Genomic DNA, 27,459 nt, shown 5'->3' on the forward strand with positions numbered 1-27,459 from the left:
GATGAGCTGATTGGTAAAACATCTCATACGGTACCTTTATCTCAAAAGAAAACAGTTTGGCAAGTAATTCATAAGAACATCAACTCTGTTGGAGTGTCACAGAGATACATCTAAGAAATACAAAAGCAAAGGTATGATCGCAGATCCAGGACAAAACAGAAGGCGGTAAGCGGTAAGATATCCCTGTTCAAGGAAGTGATATTTCAGAAGGAGAGGGCCACGATGAATTTCAAATGCTCCTTGGCGATCCGACTGATTTTGGCAGCCAGGACACAACGCCTGTGCTGAAACTATGAGTCCCTGAGCTACACATCGTACACAGTCATTTGAAGAAGGTGTTGAAAAAGACACACAGAGTGTTAGCCAGGAACCTGTGATGAGGTCAAGACAACTGCGAGGAAGACTTGGAGTTTGTGCAGAAAATGCAGCGCTGTGAGCTTAGGGAGATGTAGCTTGAGGCCTCATTCAAGTTACTCATGCTATGGAAACATTGCAAACTTCACAAATTGCAAGTGGCCCACAAGTAGGAGTAGGCAAAAGTGGGGAGCAGTCCGGACTCAGCAGTATTTGTGCAACAGATAATATTAGTCTGCATAGAAGCAGGCGCCAGAGTGGATTTGGGAGAAATTTAGAACCTACAACATCTGGTTGTGGTAAAAACCTTGTGGGGAGCCCGTCAGGTATTGCACTGCCGGCCTGGCGAGGAGCATTACCCAGTGATGATGCCAGACATCTATTATGATGCTTGAGGGTTCTTGCTCCTGATATTTCAGGTCACTCTAATTTTTCTTCTTCTTTTTCTCTTCTGCATGGAACAGTGTACTTGTGTTGTATTACTTTTACTAGCCCTTCTGCTGCCCTTGTCTGATAATGTAGTTAAGGTGCTGGCAGCTCTTCATCCTCCTCGACAGACTCTGACTCTGAAATGAATGCTTAGTTCTAATCCTTTTCTAGTCACATTTTAATGCAGAATTGCACATGTTGCTATAATTATGCAACACGTTTCTAGCAACTATTGTAGGGCACCACCACTCTCGTGGGGAGATCTGAATATACCTTTTAGAAGTCCAAAGGTATGTTCAATTACACCTCCTGTTCTTCTGTGATCAACATTGTAACAATGCTAATTTCATGTTTAAGGGGACAGATATATACAGTAATTATCCAGAAGCAACAAATAGAATGTAAAGAAATAATAGTCAAAGAACACCTGAATTTGTAAACTGGACAGTATTTAGCTCAAAATTGATATGTGGGTGAGCCAACCAAGGCTCGAGTCTGGCTCAGGCCAATTATCTGGAATTATGCAGCAGGAGAGGGCCACATTATGCACCAGGGTACAGTAAATTATGTGACAAGAAAAGGCAAATTATGCTGCATAATGTAGCACACTTTGTAATAGTATTTCAGCATTACTTCGTCATTTTTTAAATTTGGGAGCATTCTCTGGGCTTTGGTTGCACCTCTTTGGTACCAATTTAGCACCCAAATATAGCAACAAGCAACAGAAACGGTGACCAGTCCAGCTTTGCAAAGGGTCTTCCACTACGCTGCAACATGTGTTGTCGCATTTTTATTAACTTTTGAACCGTTTGATCTAAAAACAATTATTTTAGTTAAAATCTGCAGATTATGCCACCGATGATGGATTATGTGGAAATGTGTCAAATCCATAATTTTGCAAAAATCGCCAAGATCGCACAATTGCATAAATCTAGTGGCCCTGACTATGGGCTACCTCCTGTCCCGTGGGACTAGTAATCTCACCATCGGTGGTTCCTCCAATTTCTCGCTGTAATGCAGCTTCAGAACAAAAAAATATAAACGAGTAACAGTTGACAATTACAAAATCTGAAAGGGTGCTTTTCTGCTGGAAATCAATTTTGATATTAAGCCATTGAGGCTATATGGTATAGTTTTTTCTGTTTTGCGGATAGTTGATGCAAGCAAGGTAGGGAAAACACACATACTGCAGAAATTTTAGGACAATAGTAAATTTCCGTCATGTAAACCTCAGTGCGCTTTGCATCAAATAAAATAATCTGTCGCACAACTCCCTACACGCAGATTTATGCCTTTGCATGGGGACATATTTACTTTTTTGTGAGTTCAGAGATCTTCAAACGTTTTAATGCTGCGCCCCCCCGTGTGAAAAATAAATCAATGGGCCTCGAACACCCTCTGTGTCTCCCCCATGACAAATATTTTTCTCCCAATTATTCTAGGAGATTTGCAGCTCGGATATATTTAAAAAGTCAAAAATTGCAATTATGTTCAGCTACTCTTTTTAAAAATGTAATCAAATGCATTATTGACAACTCCCTGAAAGTGTAAAATAATCAAATGTGCGATATTTTAACAGAGAAACTGTGGAGGGAAATTGAGAGATATTTGGAGGACTAACCCCCTCCCCCAACTTTGACATCTACTGTCAGCCAGAACATAATAAAACATTACTGATGCCCATTACAGAGTTTCTCACTGCTACTCTTTTTTTCTTTAAATAAAAACACAGCTCTTTTACCTACATTGCATGAGTCCCTGTTTCTCAGGGCATAATAGATTATTCTCCTGGCCAGAGTCTGGTACCCCACCTGAGATCAATTTTGGCCCCCCAAAGGGACCCGACCCACAATTTGAAGATTTCCTAATGCTTTGGGAAGGTGTGGATCCTGAATATTGCCTACAGAATATTAAAAAACACTAACATAGTAGACAAAGTGTTGAGGGACACAATATTAAAAGGTAAGTATGTATAGATTTTCTATAGTTATCCCTACATATATGTGCCTTGACAGTATAGTTAAGAATAGGTAATCTATACTTCCCTGTATGCACTTACCCTTCAATGTTTTTCCCTTGATGTTGTATCCATGATATTTTTTGCCACAGTATCCGTGTCCGTAGTAGGTCCAACCTGGAATTTCTTCACAGCACGTCTTCCAATTTTCTAACCTGCTTTTCTCATCTTTAAGATCAGAAACAGTTCTCAACTCCTTCAGACAGAATCAGTAGTTTATCATAATACAGCTGCTTTTTTGTTCGACCTACAACTATTATTCCAGCATAGAGTTTTACGCCTCCCCCAGACATAACACAGTACAACAATTAGCACCTGGAAAATACTTTTGTCAAAAGTCAAAATACACAAAATACACCTGTAGAGAAATCTCACAGGACCGACTCACTACTTTTTAGTGACTCAATTCCGCTTGTCGTATTTCATGGAATTTCCTAGTTCTCAAAGGATTTCCCACGCACAAACCTAGGAACTGGTGCAAAGTGTTGCGAAGTGGCATGAACCAGTGCTAACCGCTGACATTCCACTGAATATCAACATGATATTAATAGCAATTTGATTTCAATATCAATTTAACACTTACAAAAAAAACGGTCCACAAATATAAGTTAGTTTTATTTCTGAAATAACCGGTCACTCATTTCTTTCCGATAAACTCTCTCGGCTACATATGATTTAATGCCTTGGCCAAAATGAATGAAACACGCTGTCTTGCTCGCTTTAAGGAGCTATACTGTCTCTTAGTTACGCTGGGTTTTGCCTACTCTGAGACTGATGTCTCAGTATATTCCACTCCATTGACTAAAGCTCCCCAGCCAGACTCAGAACATCTGCTCGCCTTCATGCCTTTTCTCGTATCTGGAGATAAAGACTAAGCGAACAGGGATTTGACAGTACATTTTGTAACCACCAATTGGAGTCTAAATAGGCTCCCTCTGTTAGGAAGACTAATGAATTCTAATTCTCCAAAATACCCCTTGCTCTTAACAAGCAAGATGGAAAGATTCCCAAAATGCAGATTGCGTCAGGCAAGTCTAGTGTCGCTGCCACTAGACGACTAATTACTCCTGCCAGCTGGTACCAAGTTTTATAAGGTGATGCCATTTGGTTTGAATATCAACCTCACGTTTTTCAATTTCGGATATTTTGTGATAAGAGAGGGCTGACATTATTGCCATGTATATTTGTGCTCGAAGTTACGTGGACTCGTATTTTACAAATATCTCAATGTGGCAACTTAAGGGCAGGTTTATGGAAAGTGGCACTGCACCGAGTGCAGCGCCACCTTCCCTGTGCCTCTTAGCACCCACTACCACATGGCCCAGGGTAAGGGGGAATAGTGTCATTTCTCATGACGTTATTGATGTACTCTGCAGGAGTAGTGCCAAAATAATGGTGTTACTCCTGCAGAGTAAATAGGGCCCATTCTAAAGAATGGAAACCTTCTTTTTAACGCCTGCTCTCAAGTAGGCGTTAAAAGTGACATAAAACATGGCGCAAGGAAATCTCATAGATTTCCTTACGCGATTTTTCCAGCTCCCCTAATGGGGGAACGCCCCCTTTGCAAACATTATGCCTGGCATAGGCATAATGTAGCGCAAAGCAGCACAGAGTGGCGCAATGCATGCATTGCACCACCCTGTAAATTCGATGCAGAGATTTCGGCCTCGTTGGGCCACATTAACGTAAAAAATAATAATGTTAATGTGGCGCAAGGTGGCGCTAGGGCATTATAAATATGCCCCTTAGTCCTTTGAGGGTGAGGGTGTCTGAGATATGGTGACATACTGAGATGAGGAGGGGAACAGACATGTCTTGGGTCTTCTGAAAATAAAGAGCTAAGGCCCTTATTTAGAGCTCGGAGGACAGGGTTCTCTGACACAAATATAGACTTAGGGCCAGATGTATGAAGCATTTTTACGGTTTGCAAACTGCCTATTGGGCCGTTTGCAACTGGTAAAATGCTTTTTTGCCTGTACCAACTCTATTTTGTGAGTCGGTAACCTATTACCAACTCACAAAATAGGGTTTGCGACTCACTAATAGGAAGGGGCATGCCCAGGGCATCCCTTCCTAATAGGAAGTCACACTGGTATGTAGCAATATTTTGCGACTGGGAATGCAGTCACAAAACATTCCAGTTACCACCAACTTCAAGTTGGTGGTAAGCTATTTGCAAATGGGAAGGGGTCCCCAAGAGACCTCTTCCCCTTTGCGAATGGGGATGCAAAATCTTTTTAAGAGCAGACAGTGGTCCCAGGGACTTTTCATTTTTCTTTTTGTGATGCAACCCATTTTCCTCTAAGGAAAACAGGCTGCATTACAAAAAAAAAAAAAAAAAAGATAGCTTTATTTAAAAAGCAATCACTGACATGTTGGTCTGCTGACCCCAGCAGGCCACCGTTCTTGTGATTGTGTCCATTCCCAAATAGGTAGCAAATTGCGACCTGCCTCATGAATATTAATGAGGGAGGTCTCTTGCGACCCATTAGGGGGCCACAGACACTGTTAAACACACTGTTGTACATAGTAGTTTGTGATTTCCTAATAGAGAATCGCAAAAATTCGCTATATTGAAATTGCAAACCTGAAGCTACATACATCTGGCCCTTAGGTACTTGTAATAAGGCGATTGGATATCCGCCTAGTTTTGATGGAGTATTCATCCACCAAACTGTAATTTATCCCTGTGTTTTGTGGGCGAATGTGAATGCTGAGTTCTCTTCAGAGGAGCAATAAAGTGGTTTGCAGGGAGAACCCTTTTTTTAAGAGCTGCTTAATATAGTAATTGAGAGAACATGTGACTTTTGGTTTGCGTTTATTCGCTCCTACAGCTTCAACACTTTATCCTATGCTGGTGAGACCAGGATTTTGCTCAAATTTGAGCTCAGTTTGCCAGTTTCATCAGGCAACAAGACGACTGTCTGTTTTACTGGGCATTTAAAGCTGAATGTCTGACATTTTTTTTTTTTTTAACTGAATTGTGAAAAGACAGAGCGATTACTTTTTGCAGTGGACAGTGCTAGTTGGCTCTGAAGTCTTTAGCTTTATCAGTTTCCTTTTCCGGCAGCATCGGTGAAAACCTTAGTAACCTTATCACGCTTGAAGCAGTTTATGTTAATTTGAAAGTACTATAATACCAACTGGTGAAGTGGCACCATATTAAACAGTGTAAAAAAACATTACAAAAAAACAAATGCAGGGCAGCAAGTTTCCATCAACTTAAGGTGTTGAAGAATATTATTCCTTTCCTCCCATGTCACCATGTGATAAAATTGCTTCAGAGGAATGACCATGATTGTTTTAACGTATTGATTATTTTAATGTATTGCCATGCTTCATAGTCTCCCAAAAGGGCAGCAAGATTAGTGTGGAGACTACTTAAACATGAGTAAGTATTGGACACAGGCACTTCCACCACTGGCTTCCTGTAAAGCAAAAAAAAAAAAAAAGTTACAACTTTTTGTGTTTCTCATTGTGTCTTCTGCAAAACTGGCCCTTTGTTTCTGCTAAGAAGCTGATTCTCTGTGTTACCTCCTTTAGTCTAGTCTGGAGTCCTCTTACTGGCAAGCCAGTGCCTAGGGCTTAGCCTTCAGGGCACTAGACCCACAACTTTGGAATGCTCTTCCAGTTAATTTAACACTGCCCCAATCATTTCTGCAATTTAAAAAAATCTCTCAAAACAGTTCTGTTCTGGTGACTTTCTTTGTGCTCATTCCTTTCCTCTGCCTGCTTAATGCCGTGATGCTATACATTGTATATTGAGCTTTTACAAATCCAGGACGCAGGTTAGTTTGTTGTGGGAACAGAAGAATGCTAAATTGGGAGTACAGGTCAGCCTTGAGATTATCTGCAGACTGGTTGGTTGACTCATTGGCAGACCAAGTGAGTCTTGCATGGGTTTCTTAACACCAGAGTGTTAGTTTGTTTGGGAATAGTTGGTGTTGAACGTTTCCAAGGGTTGTTTGGTTGGGCTTTTAAGAAGACAGGCGAGTCTTGAGTGGCCTTCTGAAAGCACAGAGAAAAGGTGAGTATTTAGTTGTTTTCTAAAGGCCAGTAGGCTTGGAGTTGGAGGAACATGTTAGCCTTGAGTTATTTTTTATTAGCCATTTGCCTTGTATGTTCATAGAAAGGTGAACCTGCAGTTATTTTCTACTAGTCGTTCGGGAAGATTTTGGAAGAACAATCATTTGTAGGAGTACTAATAGTCAGTTGGTTAATTTGTTGATTAAACAAGTGAGTTGAATTATTTTCTGAAGGTCATTAGTGTAGTTTTTCGGGGATACCGGTGAATCTCATCATATTTGTAAATGCCAGCACTAAAGTTCTTTACAGGGAACTGCTGAGACATGAGGGGATCAGAGGATATGCAATGTCATTTCAGTTGCTGTAGACATTTTACTGAATCATCGTCCATGCTTGGCACCTATATTACGAAATAGACTGCAGCACGTAAAGCCCATGGACTGAAGACATATCAGTTTCGAGTGCATCCACCTCCAATGCGAGGCTTCCAGGTTCCCTACGAATAAGGATCAACACTGATAAGGGTATTCTACCACACTGTCGAGGTTTTATTATCATCCTACCAAAGTAAAGTATCCAGAAAACCTGCAACTCCTATACTATGTAGGTAGATGTAATTTATATATTTAATGCAAAAACAAAGGTTACTGGGATGTTATAGTTAGGAAAAAGAACTTGAAAAAACAGAAATGCACTTAAAAAAACAAAGGTTACAGGGACATATCGTTAGGTTCCGAATTTACTCACACGAAACCATAAAACTCAGCCCCTAGGGTAACTATAACTCGCAGCCCACTGTGCACAGTTTTTTCTGCAATAATTTGACTGCTAATGTTTCACTTATATTTTCAATCACATTATAGAAGTTGTCATGAGTGAAATATGTGGGGTACTTAGCAGTGCAAGTTATAGTTATCTTAAAGCGCAAGTTATAGTTATTTGAAATAACTATAGCTATAGCTGCTGAATTTCTAGGGCTTTGTGCAAAAAATTCCAAACCTAACTATAACATTCCTGTAACCTTTGTTTTTTTAAACGGATTTCAATGTTATTTAAAAATTCTACTTCCTAACTATAACATCTCCATAACCTTTGTTTTTTTACCATAAAGTAAGTTTAATTATGTTACATTAATCCAACCACCGCTGCACATAGCCTTCTGCCGTGCACAACGGGGGATGGCTACAGGGCCTGGCCTGGGGCCAGGCCTTGCAGCAACCTCCCATAACCACCCAATCCCACGTAGTGCACAGCTGAAGGCAGTGTGTGGTGGGGGTTGGCCACAGGGCCTGGCCTCCGGCCAAGCCCTGCAGCCAACCCCCCTATAACCACCCAGCCATGCACGGGGGTTGGCCACAGGGCCTGACCTGCGGTCAGATCTAGCAGCCAACCCTCTTTAATCACCTAAGCCCACATCACGCACAGGTGAGAGGTTGCATGAGCCTATGACCCTGTCTATGAGTGAATGTATTAGTCTCTGAATGAGTCTGTGAATACGTTTTTAAAATGTTTTGGACAATATTCACAAATTTGTCCCACTGTTACATGGGGTCCATGCTGACGGTCACGATGAAGTGGTGAATATTGCATGTGGAAAAAAAACAAGTTTTTCTACATATTATACACATCAATGGTCCCTCAAAGAGCCCTATATTTCACCCAAGGGCTCATGGGTACCTCTAACCTGCGCTCTTATAGCACTTTTGATTTGAATTTTCAGTCCCGGGACCGATGGCCTCAACTTTCTGCTCAGGTTGCACCCAGTCAATCACAACATTCCTCTTGGCACGCATATTAGTGAAACCACCATGATAATTGTGAATTTGTCACAAAAGATCGTAGATATACATTTTCTGTTCCCTTTAATATTTTGAAAACTAATGCCCAAATTTACACCAAATAACAAAAAGCACAATCTATGGAACAAAATCTTGCTTTTTGCCAAAATTGGTGTAATTCCGTCCCGCGGTTCGGGCTGTAGTTGTATTCAAAACTCCTACGGGAATTAAATGGGAAGCACACTTTTTTTGGCCCCCACCTTTTTCTCGGCCCCACTAGATGGATCACCCCTAATTTTTCCATGCACAACAAGAATCACCGGCACACTTTTTGGAAAATTTTGTGAAGATTCATCAAACAGCGCCAAAGATTTAAGCAACTCAAAAAATACTTTTCCTATGGTAGCACAGTCCTAACTATAACTACCTACAGGCAACCACCAGTGGGTATTACATATAAGATGTGAACAAGGCCCTGGAGGCCGAAACACATCATTGCTGAACGTGTATTGTATGTCTTGAATAAAAGACAATTGCAGTCCATGAGATCTCGGCGTCCGGCTGGTCAATTATGCGGCAGGATTGTGGACTTCATATATATATTCACTTAAAAAAACAAAGGTTACAGGGACGTTATACTTAGGCTCACATTTTAAATGTATGAAACCATAGAAATTCACCACTTTTAGTTGGAGTTCCCTCAAGTAAGTATAACCTGTGCCCTAAGGTAAATATAATTCGTGCCCCCACCATGCACAGTTTGTTCACCAAACATTTTACTACAACTATTACATTGATATTATCAATGATGTTATCAAAGATGTCATGAGAGCCATAATTAGTTATCTTTAGGCAGAAGTCCCAACATGGCTGACAACACTTCCTTACTGAAGTGTTGTCAGCCAATCAGATCTCAGCACAAGATCGGGAGGGGTCCTGAATCGTTCGCATCCCTATATATACAAAGTTAAATTTTGTTTATTTTCTCTAAAACTACTGAACACATTTTACACCAAATAGCAAAAAGGGCTCTTTCTGGACCAAAAGCTACTTTTCTGCCGAATTTGGTGTAATTGGTTTCGACACTATTGCTGTTTAAAATCCCTATGGAAAAAATAAACGGGGAAAACATGTCCTGGGACCCCCCCCTATATCTCGGCCCCTGCTTGACAGATCACCCCTAGATCCTAATGGCGACCGCCTGCCACTAAGTTGTTTATATATATATATATATATAGGTATATATATATATATTTTTTTTTAAATATTAATTAAAGTAACATTATATTTAAGTAAATTTACAGTGACAACATTAACGTTTTGAACTAAAAAAAAACACAGAAATTCACCAGTTATAGTTAGCAGTGATAACTCTAACTTGCGCCACTGCCATGCACTGCTTATGACCTCACACATTACATCACTCATGACATGTTCTACAACATAATTTATGACATCACTGGTGACATCTCCAATGACATAATTGATGACATTACTGACGACATCACTGATGACATACGCAGGCAACATTTTCTCGTGTTGCTGGCAGCCAATCAGAGTGCTCGCAGGAGTCTGAGTCCCACAAGAGTGAGATAGCCCAAGGTGAATAAATCTCCCTGAGTCAATCAGAACGCTCTATTTCTAAACTGCCACTCCCGAAAGAGTCTCTTGAGACTCTTGGGGACCTAACTGTCCACATATAGAATTATTTTTCAACCTTAATTTCTAAAACAAACTGCTGAACTGATTGACACCAAAATGCAAAAAGCACAATCTGTGGACCTAGATGTTATTTCCTGCCAAATTTGGTGTAATTCCGTTCAGCAGTTTCTGCTGTAGCTTATGTTAAAGAAGTGTTTGGAAAATACAAACTGTAAATTGAGCTGCGATCCCGCAATGCCAAAACAAATTGGCTGCCACTATTTGAAAATATATACATTTGGGGACTTGGCCGTCATTAGGGCCCCCCCTCCCTGAACTGTTTTGAGCCTGGGGACCTCATCTGCTGTGGCCCAATTTAATGTTTTAGGGGAAGGGCCTTGCAGGCCCCCAAGCTGTTTTTGTTCCCGGATACTGCATCCCCTTGGACCTAATCTATTTATAAAGGGAAAATGGGCATGCAGCCTCTCTCCCAGAGCCATATTCAGCCCTGGGAACCTCATGCCCCAGAGTGCAATGGACTTAATAAGGGGAGGAGGCTGCACAGCCACTGCAACATTGAAAAGGACCTGGAGAACCCATCATTACATTAAAAGGGAGGAGTGCCGCATGACCCTGAGGGATGGGGGTCGCTGGGCCCTCTGAAGGCCGAGGGATGGGGACTGCATGGATCACCTCCCATTTCAAAGAAATATGGCCCTGAGGGATGGGGACCCCGGGGCCTATGAAGGCTCTCAGAGGGGTGCCACGCTGGCACCTCCCATTATTAAGTGAATTGAGCCCTGGAGGATGGGGTTCCTAGGAGCCAAAAAAGGCTTAGGGAGGAAGGCAACATGGCCCCCCTACCATTTTTTTAAAATAGACTGCTCCGGGGTATTGGGGTCCGTGGGGCCTGAGAAGGCTCTGGTAGGGGAGGGGCAGTGTGCCCCCTCAACTTTTAAAAGAAATACAGCCTGAGGTATGGGGGTACCCTCTCCCCTTTTTTATTATATTTAGCCCCAGGTGATGGAGTCCCCGGGGCATAATAAATCTCAGGAAGAGGGGCTACATAACCCCCCTCCCTTTTCTTTATTGGTTTTGTCCCTGGGAAATGGGATTTCTTGGGCCTGAAAAGGCTTGTGGAGCAGGGTCACAAGCCTTTTTTTTAATGTATTTGTCCCCACGCCTATTAAGGCAGGTGGCCTCTGCACTTTTGTGTTAAAAGTGGCCCCAGAAATGGAGTCCCCAGGGCCAGTTAAGGGTCAAGGAGAGGGACTACAGCTCTCTTCCCTTAATATATATGTGTTGGCCAGAGGGGATGTGGTCCCCCCTGGGCTGGAAGGCCAGCACTTCGTTGTGCATGCCAAATGTTCTGTGCGGTAAGGAGCTGGCAGCCTGCAGGGAGTTAAGCCACAGGGCCTGGTGGCAGGCCAAGTTGTAGCCAATACCCCGTTGCACATGGTGAAAAGCTGTGCGCAGCTTAGGGTGGCTGTCTGCTGCAAGTTGGAAGCAGGGCATGGCTGCAAGACATGCCCTGCACAAAACCCCACGCCACTGGTGATCAAATGACGTGTGTGGCATGGGGTTGGCTACCTCTGTGTGGCTATCTGCAGGGAACATTAAAAGGGAGGAGGGTCTCATGACCCTGAGGGATGGGGTCGCAGGCCCTCCGAAGGCAGAAGGTGGGGACTGTATGGAGCCCCTCCCCTTTCAAGAAATACAGCTCTGAGGGATGGGGACCCCAGGGCCTGCAAAGGCTCTCAGAGGAGTGCCACGTGGCCACCTCCCATTATTAAGTGCATTAAGCCCTGGGAGATGACTGCAATCTAGACCCTGCAGCCAACCCAACACCATGTGCTACAAAAGTCAATGCTCAGTGGGAGGTTTTGCCGCAGGGTCTTGTCCTGGGTAGGACCTGCAGCCATCCTGTGCCACATACACAGCCAAAGGCCATGTGCAGTGGGGGGGTTGTCTTCACATATGGAAATAAAATATTACTGCATGTTGAAAACCCTCAGAAATTCACAGAAAAAACAAAAGGTAAAGTAATGTTATAGATCGATAAAAAGATCTACTTTTGTTTAAAAAAAAAAAACTTTGAAATTCACTGAAAATATCATTATAATTAGGTGAATATGTTTGTGATAACATTAACGTTTTGAACTTAAAAAAACAGAAATTAACCAGTTATAGTTAACAGAGCTAATTCTTACTGGCTCCCTCGCAATGCACTGCTTATGATGTCACATATAACATCACTCATGTCATGTTCCATGACATCGTTTCTGACATCACTCATGACAACTCAAATGACATTATTGATGATATTACAGATGACATCACTGATTACGTCATCCAATGAGTGTGTTACTTTGTTTTGTAGCTTACATAGTGGCGGGTAACCACCATATTACTTTTCCACTTAATTTTATACAACCTGTGTTCAACTAATGAGTTTAGGTATTTACAAATCGCATGTACTTCAAATGCATCATAGGCGTACAGAGGTATTGAACACATTATACATTTTTGTATTGAAGAGTAACTCTGTGTGCAGATGACAGTTGACGACCTGTGCACAGTTGTTTTGCTGTTCACTAATGACCGAGCTGAAACGCTCATGCACTGACAAAAGTCTCTGGAATGCGCTTCCTAGTCCAAAGAAGACATTTATTATTTCACTACGCAAGGTTCCTAAAGGAGATTAGCATATTGAAAGTACACATTTAAAAATGGTCACAGCAATGAAAAGAAAACATATACGATTGATTCGCCACTGCAATATACACAGAAAAATATATGTACCTATATTATAATGCAAAACAAATAATGAATTAAAAAGTATGCATCACCATCAGACAAGGGCAAAACTCCTTCATCTCTCTCCTAACAGCATCAAATTGCCAGATCCCAGAATCGATTGAGGAGAGAGAGATAAATTAGCCTCACAGGAAGGATGACACACTCCAGCGTCCTGTATGCGCTTGAGATCTGCTCTTTCCCCAGTCCATCTGGTCTCGGCCTCTTATACTTTAAACAACCAAGAGAGGAAAATTTCAGACTTTCCTCTCCCTGCAGAAGTTTAGTTATTCAAAAAATGATGATTGCTTTCGGCTAGCTTTGAAAATAACACGTCAGGATGTGGCCACAATCCCAAGGTGCCAACGCAAAACAAGGTGGTTCCCTGCCATCTGAATACATTCTTATCAACCAAAGCCCTTGGTGGGAAAATAGTACGAAAACAAGACAGAATGCATATTGTACAACATGGAAAATCACTTGCAGCTTTTAACGTGGCAGTGAAGCTAAGGCTAAGTTGAATACAAAATGGAGTCTTTAACTGGTGACCACTAATGTGACAGTGGACAGCTAAGCTAGGTGCACAGTGGTGCAACACAAAGCCAGTGGTCAAAACACACATATCTCTACACCAGTGCATCTAGATACTCCAAGAGAGGCACCCATTATCCATGAAGAGAGTAGATGATAAAAAAACATTAGAAAAAGGCAAACACCAGAAATATAAGGACCTTTTGGCACAGTGAATAACAGGAAAGCAAGGAAATATGTAAGCACAGCATGCAAATTGTCTCTAACTTATTCAATTCAGGAAAAGTATGTACCGTGAACTATACAGGCCTCTGTCCTAATACATGCCATGAAATGATGCATAGTAAGGAACGGTGGATGACAATAGCGTAACAACACTCCTCAAATGCAAAAGAGGTCCTAATATCTCTAACAGACTTAACAGATATTAGCCTCAAGACTGCAGACGAGTCAAACTATAAATCCCCTCAAAATGCCAAACTCATATCTCTGAAGATATATGACAGCATGCAGAAAGAATTTCCAGGTAGGCCAAAAAGGATGATTAACAACCTCCCCAAAGCAGAACCATTTCTAAGTGTACACTGCATCCAGCTGCATGTCCAGCCAAGCTGAGAAAGGTTCATTGCTAGTCGCTTACAGCACCAGACTGCTAAATGTTTACAGACTCCGTGAGCGGTGAGCACGGTGACCCTGGTGGCTGCACCTTCTAACTCTGGTTTACAGCTTGACTATTTTTCTGTTGGGGTTGTTTCAGTGGAGTTTCAATGGAGAACTGAACTATAAAAGTGGGATTCAAACCAACACACTCTGTTCTATTTCCAGGTTCTTCATGACCAAGGAACGGAGTCCTCTTCAGAGTGCTCAATGAACATGTGTAACAGGGGCAGCAACAACTCGTTTCCCCGAGGTGAGGGAATATCACCTGAATTCTGCACAACTTGCTGGAGAAGCTGAAAGTCTGTCTAGCTGATAAGCCTACCCGTTTGCTTAGAGACGGAAGGAGTTAATAATGAGAACAATGGTTCTCTCAGAGATACTTGTTTAATGCTTAGGTAATAATTCATTATATCAGTGAAAGTGTTTCCAAAAAACAATAATGCTTAGAAGACTCAAAGTCCCATGGAGAACTAACTCATATATATGGTTTTATCACAAAGTTTAGGAAATGGGTACCATCAGAATGAAACAAGGTACTCCAATAAAAAAGAGTGAAAACAGCGCAGTGCATATGTCAGGAACCGTAGCACAGTTCGCTTTTTCTCTCCCCAAACCCTGGAAGCGATTGAGAGTAATCAGTCTTTAAAGGGGCTCAAGACATATTCTGGCAGTGGTGATTCCAAAGATGACTGCTGACTTGACTAGAAGTCACCATTTTAGTGTTTCAGCTGATTGTGAGCTTGAGGATGAAAGAGCAGTGTGGGATGCTCATGCAGCCGCACAAGAGGTGAACCTCACTGAAGAAAATCTCTGAGGTAGTGGCTTTTCTTCACATGGGTGCACGGCTTAGGGTAATGTTTAGGGATAGTTACTGTTGCGCTTGTCCGATGGACTAGTGCTAAAAATTCCTCTAATGCGTCAGTCTTCTGACGAGTTGTGTGTAGCAAACGAGCATTTTAAAGAAACGCTCAGGCTGAAACTTTGCATATCCTCAAAGAAGTACATAATATGCTCAGTTCATCTCAGCCTATTGAAGAAATCTTCCTGAGGTATTTTATGACAAAATAAGAAGAAACAAAGAAAAAAGAAAATGAGACGCTTACCTGAATCCAGAGTTGAAGTGACGACTCAATTTCTCTCTGCTCCGCAAATGCAAGTATTCCTGAAATAAAGATACTAATGCATTGATGCTTGCTAATATTTTGAACTGCCAAGCTTATGTTTATACAAAGACATTCTAAAGATGAAAGACTTACTTCTATTAATGCTCATTAAATTAACATCCATTTGAAAATACAGAAGAGAAGTAAAGCCTCTCAAAATAGATGTATGTTTTAAACTTATTATTTGAGAGTTACTAATAGAACAACAGTAAAGAACTTTCAGTAACATTAGACAGGAGTACAATAATGATCTGATTATTTGTACAGCTCTCACAATATCTCAAACGGAGTCACAAAAGAAGCAGACAAGGTGATTTTAGAAGCCCTGAAGAAGAAGACGAGGCAGTCTTTTCTCCAATCTCCCCCAACCCTCCCCCCCCAATTCCTCTTTTAGTCTCTATGGATTATAGCAGAGACTGGGGTGTTTGGGAGGGGCATTGGGTTATAGCATCACTCTGCTCCTGTGAAGTTCAGGAAATAAAGAGTACTGATCCTTGACAGAGTGAAGTGCCCGATTGCAACTTATTCACCCGAGCAGAATGGCTGAAAGTTTAGATTTAAGGAATCTGGGAGAGATTCTAGGAGTTATTCAGAAGGAATGAATGACTGTTAGAGATGAGAATAAGAGCCTAAGACAGGATCTAGTGGCATCTAGAAAGGAAACTACTGAGTTAGCAACTAAGTAGGCTGGGTACCTATATGGAACTAATTTTTCAGCTCTGTCACCAGAAAATTAGGGTACTAGTTCCACAAGCACCCTCAATCCTAGAAGCACAACTCGAGTGGTCCACTTTTTGTCATCAGTAATTCCGTTGGCACCTCAAATTTATTTTAATGGGGAACCACAAAAAGCCCATAAATTCCTAACCTAATGTTCACTTCACTTCATGTGCCATCTGGCGATTTTCCCTGATGCACAATTCTGAATGGCATTCGTATTGTCCTATCTCAGTGAAGATGTGGTTGCTTGGTCCTTGCCATTAGCGTCTAAACATGCACCAATTCTATATAACTTTGAAGAATTCAAGAAAGAATTCCTTAGAATCTTTGACAGGAGAAAAGTTGCTCAGGCTACGGGCAATGAATTGTTGCGATTGAGACAAGGCAATAAGGAGTTGGTGACCTATCTAGCCCAACTCTACAAATTGGTAGTCAAAACAGATTGGCCAGAGAACAAGAGAGCAGCCTTGTTTTATAGAGGTCTGAAAGATGCACTCAAAGATGCATTTTCACAAATCCCCAATCGACCTATGGAGATTTTGGCATTAATAGATTTAGTTTTGGAAATAGATTATAGGCAAACTGAGAGGAGAGAAGAGAAGAAGAGAGATTTCTGCCAAAGTATACCTTGATTTGATTGGATGAAAATAGAAAATCTAAGAACTCCAGAAAATGGTCAAGCAGCAGAACTGAAGAAGGTAGGTGCAGTAAGAGGACGTCTTTCGATGGAGGAGAAAGAGAAAAGGAGAAGAAATTACCTATGCCTATATGGTAGAGCATGTGGTCATTTTGTAAAAATTTGTCCAAAAAGGCCTACCTCCCACCAAAGGAAAACTTGCAGCACCACCAGTAGGAGGAGTTGGATTGGTGAGTGCTTCAGAAAAAAACAACTCCAAAGGCTCATCGATTGGCCAACACCCTACAGTCATCTGCTCCGCATCTCACAGTATCAATGACTCTCAAATTTGGGAAGCAGATTCTGTCAAACATTTCTGTCATGGTAGATTCTGGAGCTACTGGAAACTTCTGCATCCTGAAATGTGCTGCTAAGATTGGCCTGAAGGCTATTCAGAAGTCTAGGAGTTAGACATTTAGAGCAGTGGATGGACAAATCTCTCCTCCGGTCCCATTGTGAGTCATACAGAAAAAGTAGAGTTGATTTTCAAGGAAGGACATCAAGAAATCATACAATTTGACATGATAGATGCACCTCAATTCCAAATAATCCTTGGACTTCCATGGCTCACCGAAATAGTCCGTCAATTGATTGGGAAAAAAAGATCTATGGAAATGAACTCAGAGTATTGTAAAGAATATTGCTTCCACAAGATTTCCCCACCAAGGGAAACAAGCCTAGCCACTGGCTTATGTGAAGCAGGAGCTGCAGTTTGTGTAATAGATGCCAATCAGATTCCAGAGGAGTACCAAGAATATTGGGATGTATTTAATGAAGTGGAAGTAAAGAAGCTTCCTCCTCATCAGTCATATGACTGTAAGACAGAGTTGGAACCAGGTGCCAACCTCCTTTGTAGTAGAATCTATGCCTTTACAGAAAGGGAGAATAAACATCTGGCATATATTCAGAAATACCTAAAGAACGGTTTCATTCACCCATCTCATTATTGTTTGTATGCAGAAAAGAAGATTTGAGAAAATGCATTGACAACAGAGCCTTGAATTGAATAACCTTTTAAATTTCTATCTTTTACCTTTAATTTCAGTCTTTTTTGATCAGGTGAAGGGGGCTCAGATATAAACGAATCTGGACATCAGATGACCCTATAAAAGACCTCCTTCTAAACTAGGTATGGCGTCTTTGAGTAACAGGTGATGCCATCTGGTCTGTGCAATGCTCCAGCCACCTTTCAGCAATTCATTAATGATGTGTTGAGGGAGTTCATCAACAGATGTACAGTAGTCTATATTGATGATATTTTAATCTACTCAGTATCAGAAAAAGAACACCAGGAGCATGTGAAAGGTGTACTACAATGTCTGAGAGACAACAATCTGTACATGAAGTTAGAAAATGTGCCTTCAATGTCTGAACAGTTGATTTCCTGGGTTTCATTCTATCTCCAGGAGGAGTAACCATAGATGAACAAAAAATAAAAGCAGTGATTGAATGGTCATCCCTGACCTCTGTGAATTTCTACAGAAGGTTCTTCAAAGAATTTTCCCAGAAGGTAATTCCTTTCACTTGGCTGAAAAGGGGTTTCATTTATCTGGTCTCGAGTAACTGAGGAATCCTTTCAGTCATTAAAGAAGAGTTTTATTTTTATCCCATCCTGCTCCATGCAGACCCTTTAGATCCTTTCTACTTGGAAGCAGATGCTTCAGATCAGGCTGTTGGAGGTGTACTATCACAAAGACATAAAGAAACTGGACAGCTACATCCAGTAGTCCGCAGATCTCAGAAAGGTTTACCAGCAGAAGTTAAACATAACAGAGAAGGAGGTATTAGCCATAAAAGATGTCTTCAAAGTATGGAGACATTATTTGATGGGAGCCAGGCATTCTGTCACTGTAATTACAGAGCACAATAATTTAGCGTTTCTAAAGTCCACAAGAACCCACACACCCAAGCAGCTTTGTTGGTCCTTCTTATTTGGAGATTACAACTTTGTGATAACCTATCATCCCTGGAATAAGAATGGGAAGGCTGATGCCTTGTCAAGAATAATTAGCAGAGGACAGAAAGTGGCAGTTGAATATCAAATGATCATTCCGGAGTCAAAGATATAGGGAACAGTTGTGAAAGAAACATTGGATGAAGAAATTAAAAAAGTACTGACACTAGATGAAATGCAAGAGTGGGTGGATGAGGATCCTTCAAGAGAAATCCGGGCTCAATTGCCATACCATAATGGAGCACTGTATTTGCCCACTCCAGAATTGCAAGTGAGATCTCTATACGATTGTCACATTAACCCTCTGGCAGGTCACAAAGGAGTTCAAACGACAGAAGATTTGAATAAGAGACAGTTTTGGTGGCCAGGCATGGGAAGGGATATCAAGCAATATGTGGCTAGCTGTGGAACTTGTGCATGGGGAAAATCGACCAGAGAAGCTTCTCAGAGTCCTTTTCAGACATCACACATTCACCCTCATCCTTGGCATACCATTACTATGGATTTAATTGTTGACCTATCCCCCAGTAAAGGATACAATGCTGTCTTAGTTATGGTATATGCTTTTACGAAAGTGGACCATTTTCTTTGCAATAAAACACATCCCAATGCAATGCAAAAAAACTGGCCCAGTTATTCAGTCTCCATATAGTTTTAGCCCATGGCTTTCCCAAGATCATTATCTCTGATAGAGGTTTACAGTTCTTGTCCCATTTTTGGAGGGCTTTCACTCAAGGGTTGGACATTGAAACCAGATACTCAACTAGTTATCAGCCAGAGACAGATGGGAAGTCAGAAAGAGCTAACCAGGAGCTGGAACAATACCTGAGACTATTTCTGTTAGACCAAGAAGGAGACTGGCCAGATTTCTTTTGGGCAGCAGAGTTTGCACATAATAATGGCAAGAACACCTCCACTGGTTATACTCCTTTTTTCTTAAATTATGGTAGGCACCCGAACTCTACAGTTAGCACTAACAAAATAACTGTCTCTGCAGTAAACTACTTAGTTCAGCACCGGGAGGCTACTCATAAGTCAGCTGCAGAGAACTTGGCACAGTCAAATAGACGATATAAAGATTCTGCTGATAGGGAAAGAAGAGTGGAAAAGAGCTGTCAGACAGGAGACAAGGTTGGCTGAGCAATAAACACTTGAGACTAAAAGGGAACTGGAAATTCCAACATTGCTTCATTGACCCCTATATTATAGAAAGAATAATAAACCCAGTGACACACAAACTTAGATTGCCCCAGCAACTTAGGATTCACCCATCATTTTACATCTCCCTACTTAAGAAAACTTCTCCAGGTTTCCAGAATCAACTACCAACTAAGCCAATTCAAACTGAAGGAGGCGACCAATTTGTGGTAAAAAGAATCTTAGATTAAAAAAAGATTAGAGGGAAACTATATTATTTAATCGATTGGAAAGGCTATGGACTAAAAGAAAGATCTTGGGAGTCCCAAGCTGATGTCCATGCTCCAAGATTGGTCAAGGCCTTTCATAGTAAGTACCCCCACAAACTACAACCTGATGGCCCATTCTTGACAAAGGGTGGTGTCAGGAACTGTAGCACAGTTCGAGTTTTCACTCCCCAAACCATGCGAGTAATTCAGAGTAATCAGTCTTTAGAAGGACTCAAGCCATCATCATGGAGACTAGTATGGCAGCAGCAGTCCCTGCAGATGGTGGCCGCAATGACTAGAAGTCAGTGTTCTAGTGGTTCAGCTGATAGTGAGCTTGAGGACTACAGAGCAGTGTGAAGTGTACATGCAGCCTCACAAGCGGCGCACTCCACTGAAGAAAATCTCTGAGATAGTGGATTTTTTTGAGCAGGTGCATGGCTTAGAGTAGTATTTAGTGATAGTTACCACTGTGCATGTCCGACAGATTAGTGCTAGGATTTCCTCTAATGCGTCGGTCTTCTGACAAGTTGTGTGTAGCAAACAAGCATTTTAAGGGAACGCCCAGGTCGAATATTCCTGAGGTTTTCCTGAGGTACTTTATGACGAAATAAGAAGAAACAAAGAAAAAAGAAAACGAGACACTTACCTGAATCCAGAGTAGAAGTGACTATTGCAATTCCTCTCAGCTCCGGTCACACAACTGACATAAAGGGAAAATATATTAATAGTTCAGTGATGCTTGCTGATATTTTGAAGTAACAAACTTATGTTTTAATACAAAGACATACTAAAGACGAAAGACCTACTTCTATTAATACTCATTAAATTAACATCTATATGAAAAGACAGAGAAGAAGCTAAAGTCTCTCTAAATAGGGGTATGTTTTAAACTTATTTGAGTGGTACTAATAGAACAAGAGTAAAGATCTTTCAGTAACATTAGGCAGAAGTGAATTAATGATTTGATTATTTGTACAGCTCTTGCAATATCTGAGTCACAAAAGAAGCAGACAAGGTGATTGTAGAAGCCCTGAAGAAGCAGACGAGGAAGTATTTTCGCTTATCTCCTCCCCTCCCGCGGACCCTTTCCTAGTCTCTATAGATTATAGTGGACACTGAGGAGTTTGGGGGGGTGGCATTGGCTTACAGTATCATTCTGCTCTTGTGAAGTTCAGAAAATAAAGAGGTACTGATTCTTGACAGCACGTGACAGTGAAAATGGTGCAGTGCATGTGAGTTATGAAATGGCGATTGGTGAGAAAGAAAAAGCCACTCACGTCAGAATAAAATATTGGCTTCAGAAATGTTAAGTAGTGAAACACAGCAATTCAAATGTTTTGAGTTTGTCCAGTGTTAACATAGATTAGGAAGGTACATAGATTAAGAACTACAGAAGTCAACGTTTTGTCCCTTATTATAGTTTAATACAAAAAGGGTCCTCATCCGGACAACATATGGGACACACCCTCTGTCATCCGTCAATTATTTGGTCTGCTTCACAACCCAAGATATTAAGCAATAAGGAAAACACTCTTATTTGTATGAGTGGGGTCAAAAGATGCCATAGGGTTCGTGCCCTTAGGTGCCTTACATTGGAGGAGAGAGCCTCAAAGGGTTGCCCATTCTAGCCAGAGGGAAGGAGCACACTCGGTCATACAAGAGGACAGACTGCCCAGGAGGAGAAGGCAGCTGAGTTCCTGGCATAATGAATACTCAGGAGTTGCTGACTGCCATTGGGACTGAAGTTGAAGCGAGGGGACTTCTGGTTTCCCACTGCAGCCCTGCAGTGGCCTGCATACAGAAATGAAGTGAAGAGGTCACCCCGTGCTGTCGGACACCCCTGCAATGCCCAGAGGTTTATTGACGCTCTCACTGACGCCCACAGCAAATCACGTGGAGGAGCTGCTGTTGTCTATCTTGGAGGCCATAACTTATCGAAGAAGCACCTCCTGTATGAACACAGAGGTTGCAAGTGCCTAAAATGAACACCCATTGAATCTCGCCCAGAGGTTGTATCTGCATGGACAGGTGCCTGCGACCATTCCTGCTGAGCAGTTCTGCTGCCACGACTCACGCCCCAAGTAAAACTGCCACTGCTGTCCCATGTCGGACTGCGTTCTGCCCCAGGAAAGTGATGTTGTCTGAAGCGATTCCTTTAATTTGGGAACAAACTATTGTCTTGAACTGCAAACTACTCCGAGCCAGTAGAAACCTGGTGAAATACATCTGTGCTTAAATTGTACTTCTGGGTACATTGGAATAGAATGACTTCGAGGGAGAGGACTCAATAGCGGGTGTGTTGGTTAACTAGGCAGCTTAGTTTTATTTAAGATCTTGCAGCTGAGTTCCATTGAATTGTGTAAGAGAAGCACTTGGATGCACAACCTATTTACCATGTTTGTTGCCCCCCTGCTGAATTCTGAGCTCTTGATCCCCACACTACTTCCCCGAGAACCTTTTGACTGCTTGCCCTCAGGACTTTGGAAGTTGTGTGGAAAGGGTGTACTTGGGAGTATGAAGAGCACAGGAGGACAGATGACTGGACACTAGTATCATACGCAGCCGCGGCGTGTCCTGTAAGGGGGATGGGCCACCCCCCCCACCTTTTGTCCCACATGAAGAGTGTCTGTCAGGCTGAGCAAAGGTCAGCCTGACAGACACTCTTCATGTTCAGATCAGGCAGCCAAGAGCGAGACATGCGCGATTTGCGCAAAGTCCTGGCTGCCTGAGCTGAACTTTGCTGGGCTAAAGAGGTCACTGCTCCTATGGGCGTGACCTCCTCAGCTCAGCAAAGGTGCCTCGAGGCCCTTCCCCTCGGTGACAATGACTTCAACCTAGGCGCTTCAGGTTTAAGCCCTGAAGCGCCCAGGGTGAGTGTCAATCAGTGACACCTCGTCACAGAGTGGGGAGGGGTCAGAAGTCTCACCAACCCCATACGTGTGTGAATGAATAAGTGTGAGTGTGCTTCCCGCCCGCCCCCCTCCCTCCTAAAATTACCAGCGCCACTGATCAAATGACCTCAACCACCATTCTCAGGATCTAGTAGCCCCGGTCTGCCCTATGGCCTCTCCAGTGGGTTCAGACCTACTTACATGTAATATTACAACAGTACTGTAATGTTACATGACAATACATCAGCTCACAGGGAGCGAGGGCTTGACCTTTCAGTGCAGGGGTGGCCTTAAATTGAGGAACACGTACTAATATACGTATTTGTGAGAACTTGCACATATTTTCTCAGCCTAATCCCACATACAGATTTACTTCTCTTAAATGTAAATGTTTTTCCGGGATACTCTAGGGCGGTAACACTCCCACTATTAGGTTTTTTACCTTGGAGGCGAAAAGACAAAAAAAGTAGAAAGTGTACTTTCACTTATGCAAGACATTTTCCCATTTATATTTGTACATTATTACACAATTATATTTTACATAAATGCCTTTGCTTTAGCGTAACAAATCACTTACGCTTTTTATATTTGTTTCTGGGAATCTACGGCCTTCACAAAACTGCCATTAAGAATTCCTGAAATTCGTAAATCTAAACCCAAACATAGGTGTATTGAGGCCCATATTTTGTATGGAATCAGGCTCCCTGGGTGTATTGAGGCATATTATGTTATATAGCCTCTCATTGCTAAGGGCCACTGTTCTTCTTACTGCAGAACCAGTGCATTGTATATCAATAAAAATAGACCTCCCCCCCTAAAAAGATGACAAATAAAGTTTAGAGAGGGACTTGGACCAGAGAACATTTACATGAGATATGGTCGATAAATGATCCATATAGGAACCACAAAAGTGGAGTAGGTTTCATCTGAAATGAGTAACTCCTGCACTTTTAGCCCACAGTATGGCAGTAAATTTCATGATGTGGAACACTCTGATTAATGCCCTGCAGACTAATTAAAATGGGAGAAAGACACCAGATCCATTCAGTGTCAGGAGCAGCTAAGGCGCCTCTTTATCAAGGATGGAATTGTTACCATTGTCCAGACAGACATGAATAATGAATGAGGCTGCAAGAGCTGAAGAGTTTTATGACGATTCCACTTTTCCACAGGATATTTCAATGTCTGAATTTAAAACTACATAGCATCCTTGCTCAGATAAAGCTAAGACAGACTTACCGTTGATTGTTTTTAAATCATTGATTCACATAAATCTTGCAAGTCTTTCTACTATATGTATCTCTATGAAGGTCCTGGTTTGCGCGGGAGTGGGAGGAATTACTTCAAACAGGTATGTTTTATTGTTTTTGCAAAGAGCTTGAAATCCGCTAAGGTTGTTTTACAAATACATCCTTCAGTCCATAATCTGGAATAAAAGCATGCAGTTATGCTAAAGCAAATTTGGCTCCAAATGTATCTACCAATTTATTTTTAGGTGTTATACATTCATCCCACTACATTAAGAAAGTAATCTACATTTGTTTGTGACAATCTCCTGATTACTGGTCTCATCTGCGCACATCAAAACACCACAAAACAGCAGAGAAGCAGAGCATCCTCATTTTTGTTACGGTTTTTGAAATGTGTTTCTCAACAACACGTGGAAGAATAAAAATCATCTTACATTTACAGAACTTTTCAAAATCTTGCACTTTCCCTGATACTAATGCTATGTCTAGCTAGACAAGTTTCATAATGCTCGTATTATCGTGAGGACATTGCTGTACACGTGCTTTAGAAACACATGCACATGTGTATGGATAGGAGGAATACAAGAATGTACAGTGCTCGCTCTAGGCAAAAACAAAATCAGCATTTTACCATCTAGAGGGAGGATGAGGTGGTCAAAGGAGAGTTATAGAGATGGAAATGAATGATAAACGAAATAAAAGAAAGACTGCCATTGCTTAAGTCAGTGCGAACATTTGTCATACCTCAGTGTAACATTTTCTTTTTTGGCAGGACGGGCAGAATCAAAAACTAACGACCAGCATTTGGTTTCGAGAGGTAGGACTTTGCATTTTCTGTCCTTCATGCATGCTGTGTCCCTAACCACACTTCCTAATCAATCTCTCTTCGACGTACCCTTCCTGCTGTCCAACCAAACTGTATATTGTGTCATCTAATTAACCAAACATGTGATGCATTCTAAAGAGTACAGTTTTAGACAAGGTGTCACCAAAGAAACCACCCATGGCCTGTCCCAGCTGATAGCACCTTTTTTCCCTTGCAGATGTGGACGGACGAGTTTCTAGCCTGGAACGCTAGCACATATGGTGGAATCCGAGAGGTGTCAATACCCTTGAGTGCAATCTGGGTGCCGGATATCATCATCAATGAGTTGTAAGATGTTTTATGTTGTAGAGTACATGGTTGCCGACAAACCATTGAACTTTGAAAGTGTAGAAACAATAGAGTTAGGGTAAAAGCGACTCTAACGAATGTATATTTTAAGATAAAACGTATTTATTTGGTTTAGACACATAACAAGTACCATTGCATACATCCAAAGACAGGTGAGGAACTCAACGTGGGAAAACGAATGCTGTATTTCAACTACCTCTAGAGGTAATCACTGAACTTGACCTGTCACCCCTGATCTGAGAAAGCTCAATCAGTAGTATCAATAGGACCATTAAATAGCGTGGACATGTAATTCCCTACATTCAACAGAAAGGAATTTAATAGAAAGACCAGTTGGTGGCAAATGCACTGTATCTGTTGTTAAAGACAGGGTACTTATTTCCATTGTTAGGAATGTCCACACTTGAGCTATACAGTCTCTCCACGTTGGGGGAATTAACTTCCCAACAGCATCAGGACTGACAGGAGTACTGCGCTGCTAGCCATAGACATTTGTTACTCTCTGTGGAGGTACACTGACAATGGTCTCTACTGGGAAGACATAATATCACATTTTCTAGACAACGTAAAATCTGTATTTCAAACGTATTTTCAAGAACTCCGAACCTAGTACTTTCCTAGTTTCGGGCAATGTCATAATAGGTGTAGAAGTGATCCAGCTGATCCACATCTGGCCACATTTCTGATCTCTTACTGTCTAGTGCATGACATTTCCCATGCATTAGTAGCATGCAAAACCTTTCCAACTCAGGTAACACCTGAGGCAGTAAGGGTAGCAGGTCCGGAACAGACATATCATCTGTGAGCATTGTGAGTTTAAAAATATTGACTCCAATTTGAATGTTTTTGATTTCATTGTTCTAGTAGACACAGTAAGCAAAAAGCTCTAGGCTAAGCATGAACAGCAGCGGTACGCCCCTCAATAAAATATTCTTGTATAGTATGCCATTCAACCTAAAGTTTTCAATGGCATTTTTGTAGCTCACCAAGGTCCCCAATAAATTGTAGTCCATATCTCAAGATGGCTATTGTATGAATGAGGTAGATCGATTTGACTTTGTCAAATGCTTTATTAGCATCTAGTGACAATAGCTAGATGTCTTTGGGAATATTTTGTGTATTCTCTATAGATTTATTTTGCACTATTTCTCTATTGACTTCTCTGGATGAAGCCAAATGGTTTGGGATCTATCAAGTCTGGCAGAAGAGGGTCTAGTTCTGCAGTCCAAATACTGCTAAATATCTTGGTGTTTAGGTTTATAATGGATATTGGCCTATTTGACCCACATCAAGTAGCATTCTTACCAACCTTGTGGATGACTGTAGTAGCCACTTCCTGAATGGAACTAATTACAGATCCTGTTTCCATATCTGAGTTGAATAGTCTATCTAGAAGTGTTGCTAGTGTTGCGGAAGACAGCTGTGTATCCATCAGGGCTGGGTGAGTTCCTTTTTCTCAACCTTTGTTTCCATTCCATTACCTTTTCTACTATAAAGAGGACTTCTAATGTTTTGGCTTGAAAACTTGGGGTTCATGCCAAGGGTGCTGATGTTGTCATCAGTTCTTTGCTGTATAGTGTTTGATTGAATTTCCTAAAGACCTTTGCTATGTTCTCATTCTCCACTTTTACTTCTTTCCTCTTCAATTTCCCTTATTCTCTCACTTGTACTTGGGCTTGCATTGCTAGAATTTGCACCAAAACTTAACTGACATAGTGGCTTTATGTTATTTTTCCAACTCAGGAAAAGGTTGTTTCCAGCTTAGTTCTGACCATAGCCCATTTCCTATTTAAAATGCCTCTGCTATGATATAGCGTTCTCTAATAACACCTTTCAGTGCATTCCATAATATTGCCATTCCTCCTCTGCCCTTTCATTACCTAACATGAGATGCCTAATATTATCTACAGGTTCTGCTTTAAGAACAGCCTAATGTGGTAGACTAGTATTCAGTCACCATCTCCCCAATCCATAACTGTGTGCTTCTCAGTGT

General features: G+C 41.5%; 1 protein-coding gene across 1 annotated transcript in view; it reads left to right on the forward strand.

The window, feature by feature from the left end:
• HTR3B (5-hydroxytryptamine receptor 3B) overlaps nucleotides 1–27,459 on the forward strand; it is a 103,277-nt gene that overhangs the window by 26,995 nt on the left and 48,823 nt on the right. The window contains exons 3-4 of the mRNA XM_069221324.1: nucleotides 25,065–25,109; nucleotides 25,336–25,445. Of these exons, the coding sequence (XP_069077425.1) occupies nucleotides 25,065–25,109; nucleotides 25,336–25,445 (155 nt within the window). The remainder of the gene's footprint in view (nucleotides 1–25,064; nucleotides 25,110–25,335; nucleotides 25,446–27,459) is intronic.

The sequence above is a fragment of the Pleurodeles waltl genome, chromosome 3_1 (assembly GCF_031143425.1).
Source record: "Pleurodeles waltl isolate 20211129_DDA chromosome 3_1, aPleWal1.hap1.20221129, whole genome shotgun sequence".
In the NCBI taxonomy this organism is placed as follows: domain Eukaryota; kingdom Metazoa; phylum Chordata; class Amphibia; order Caudata; family Salamandridae; genus Pleurodeles; species Pleurodeles waltl.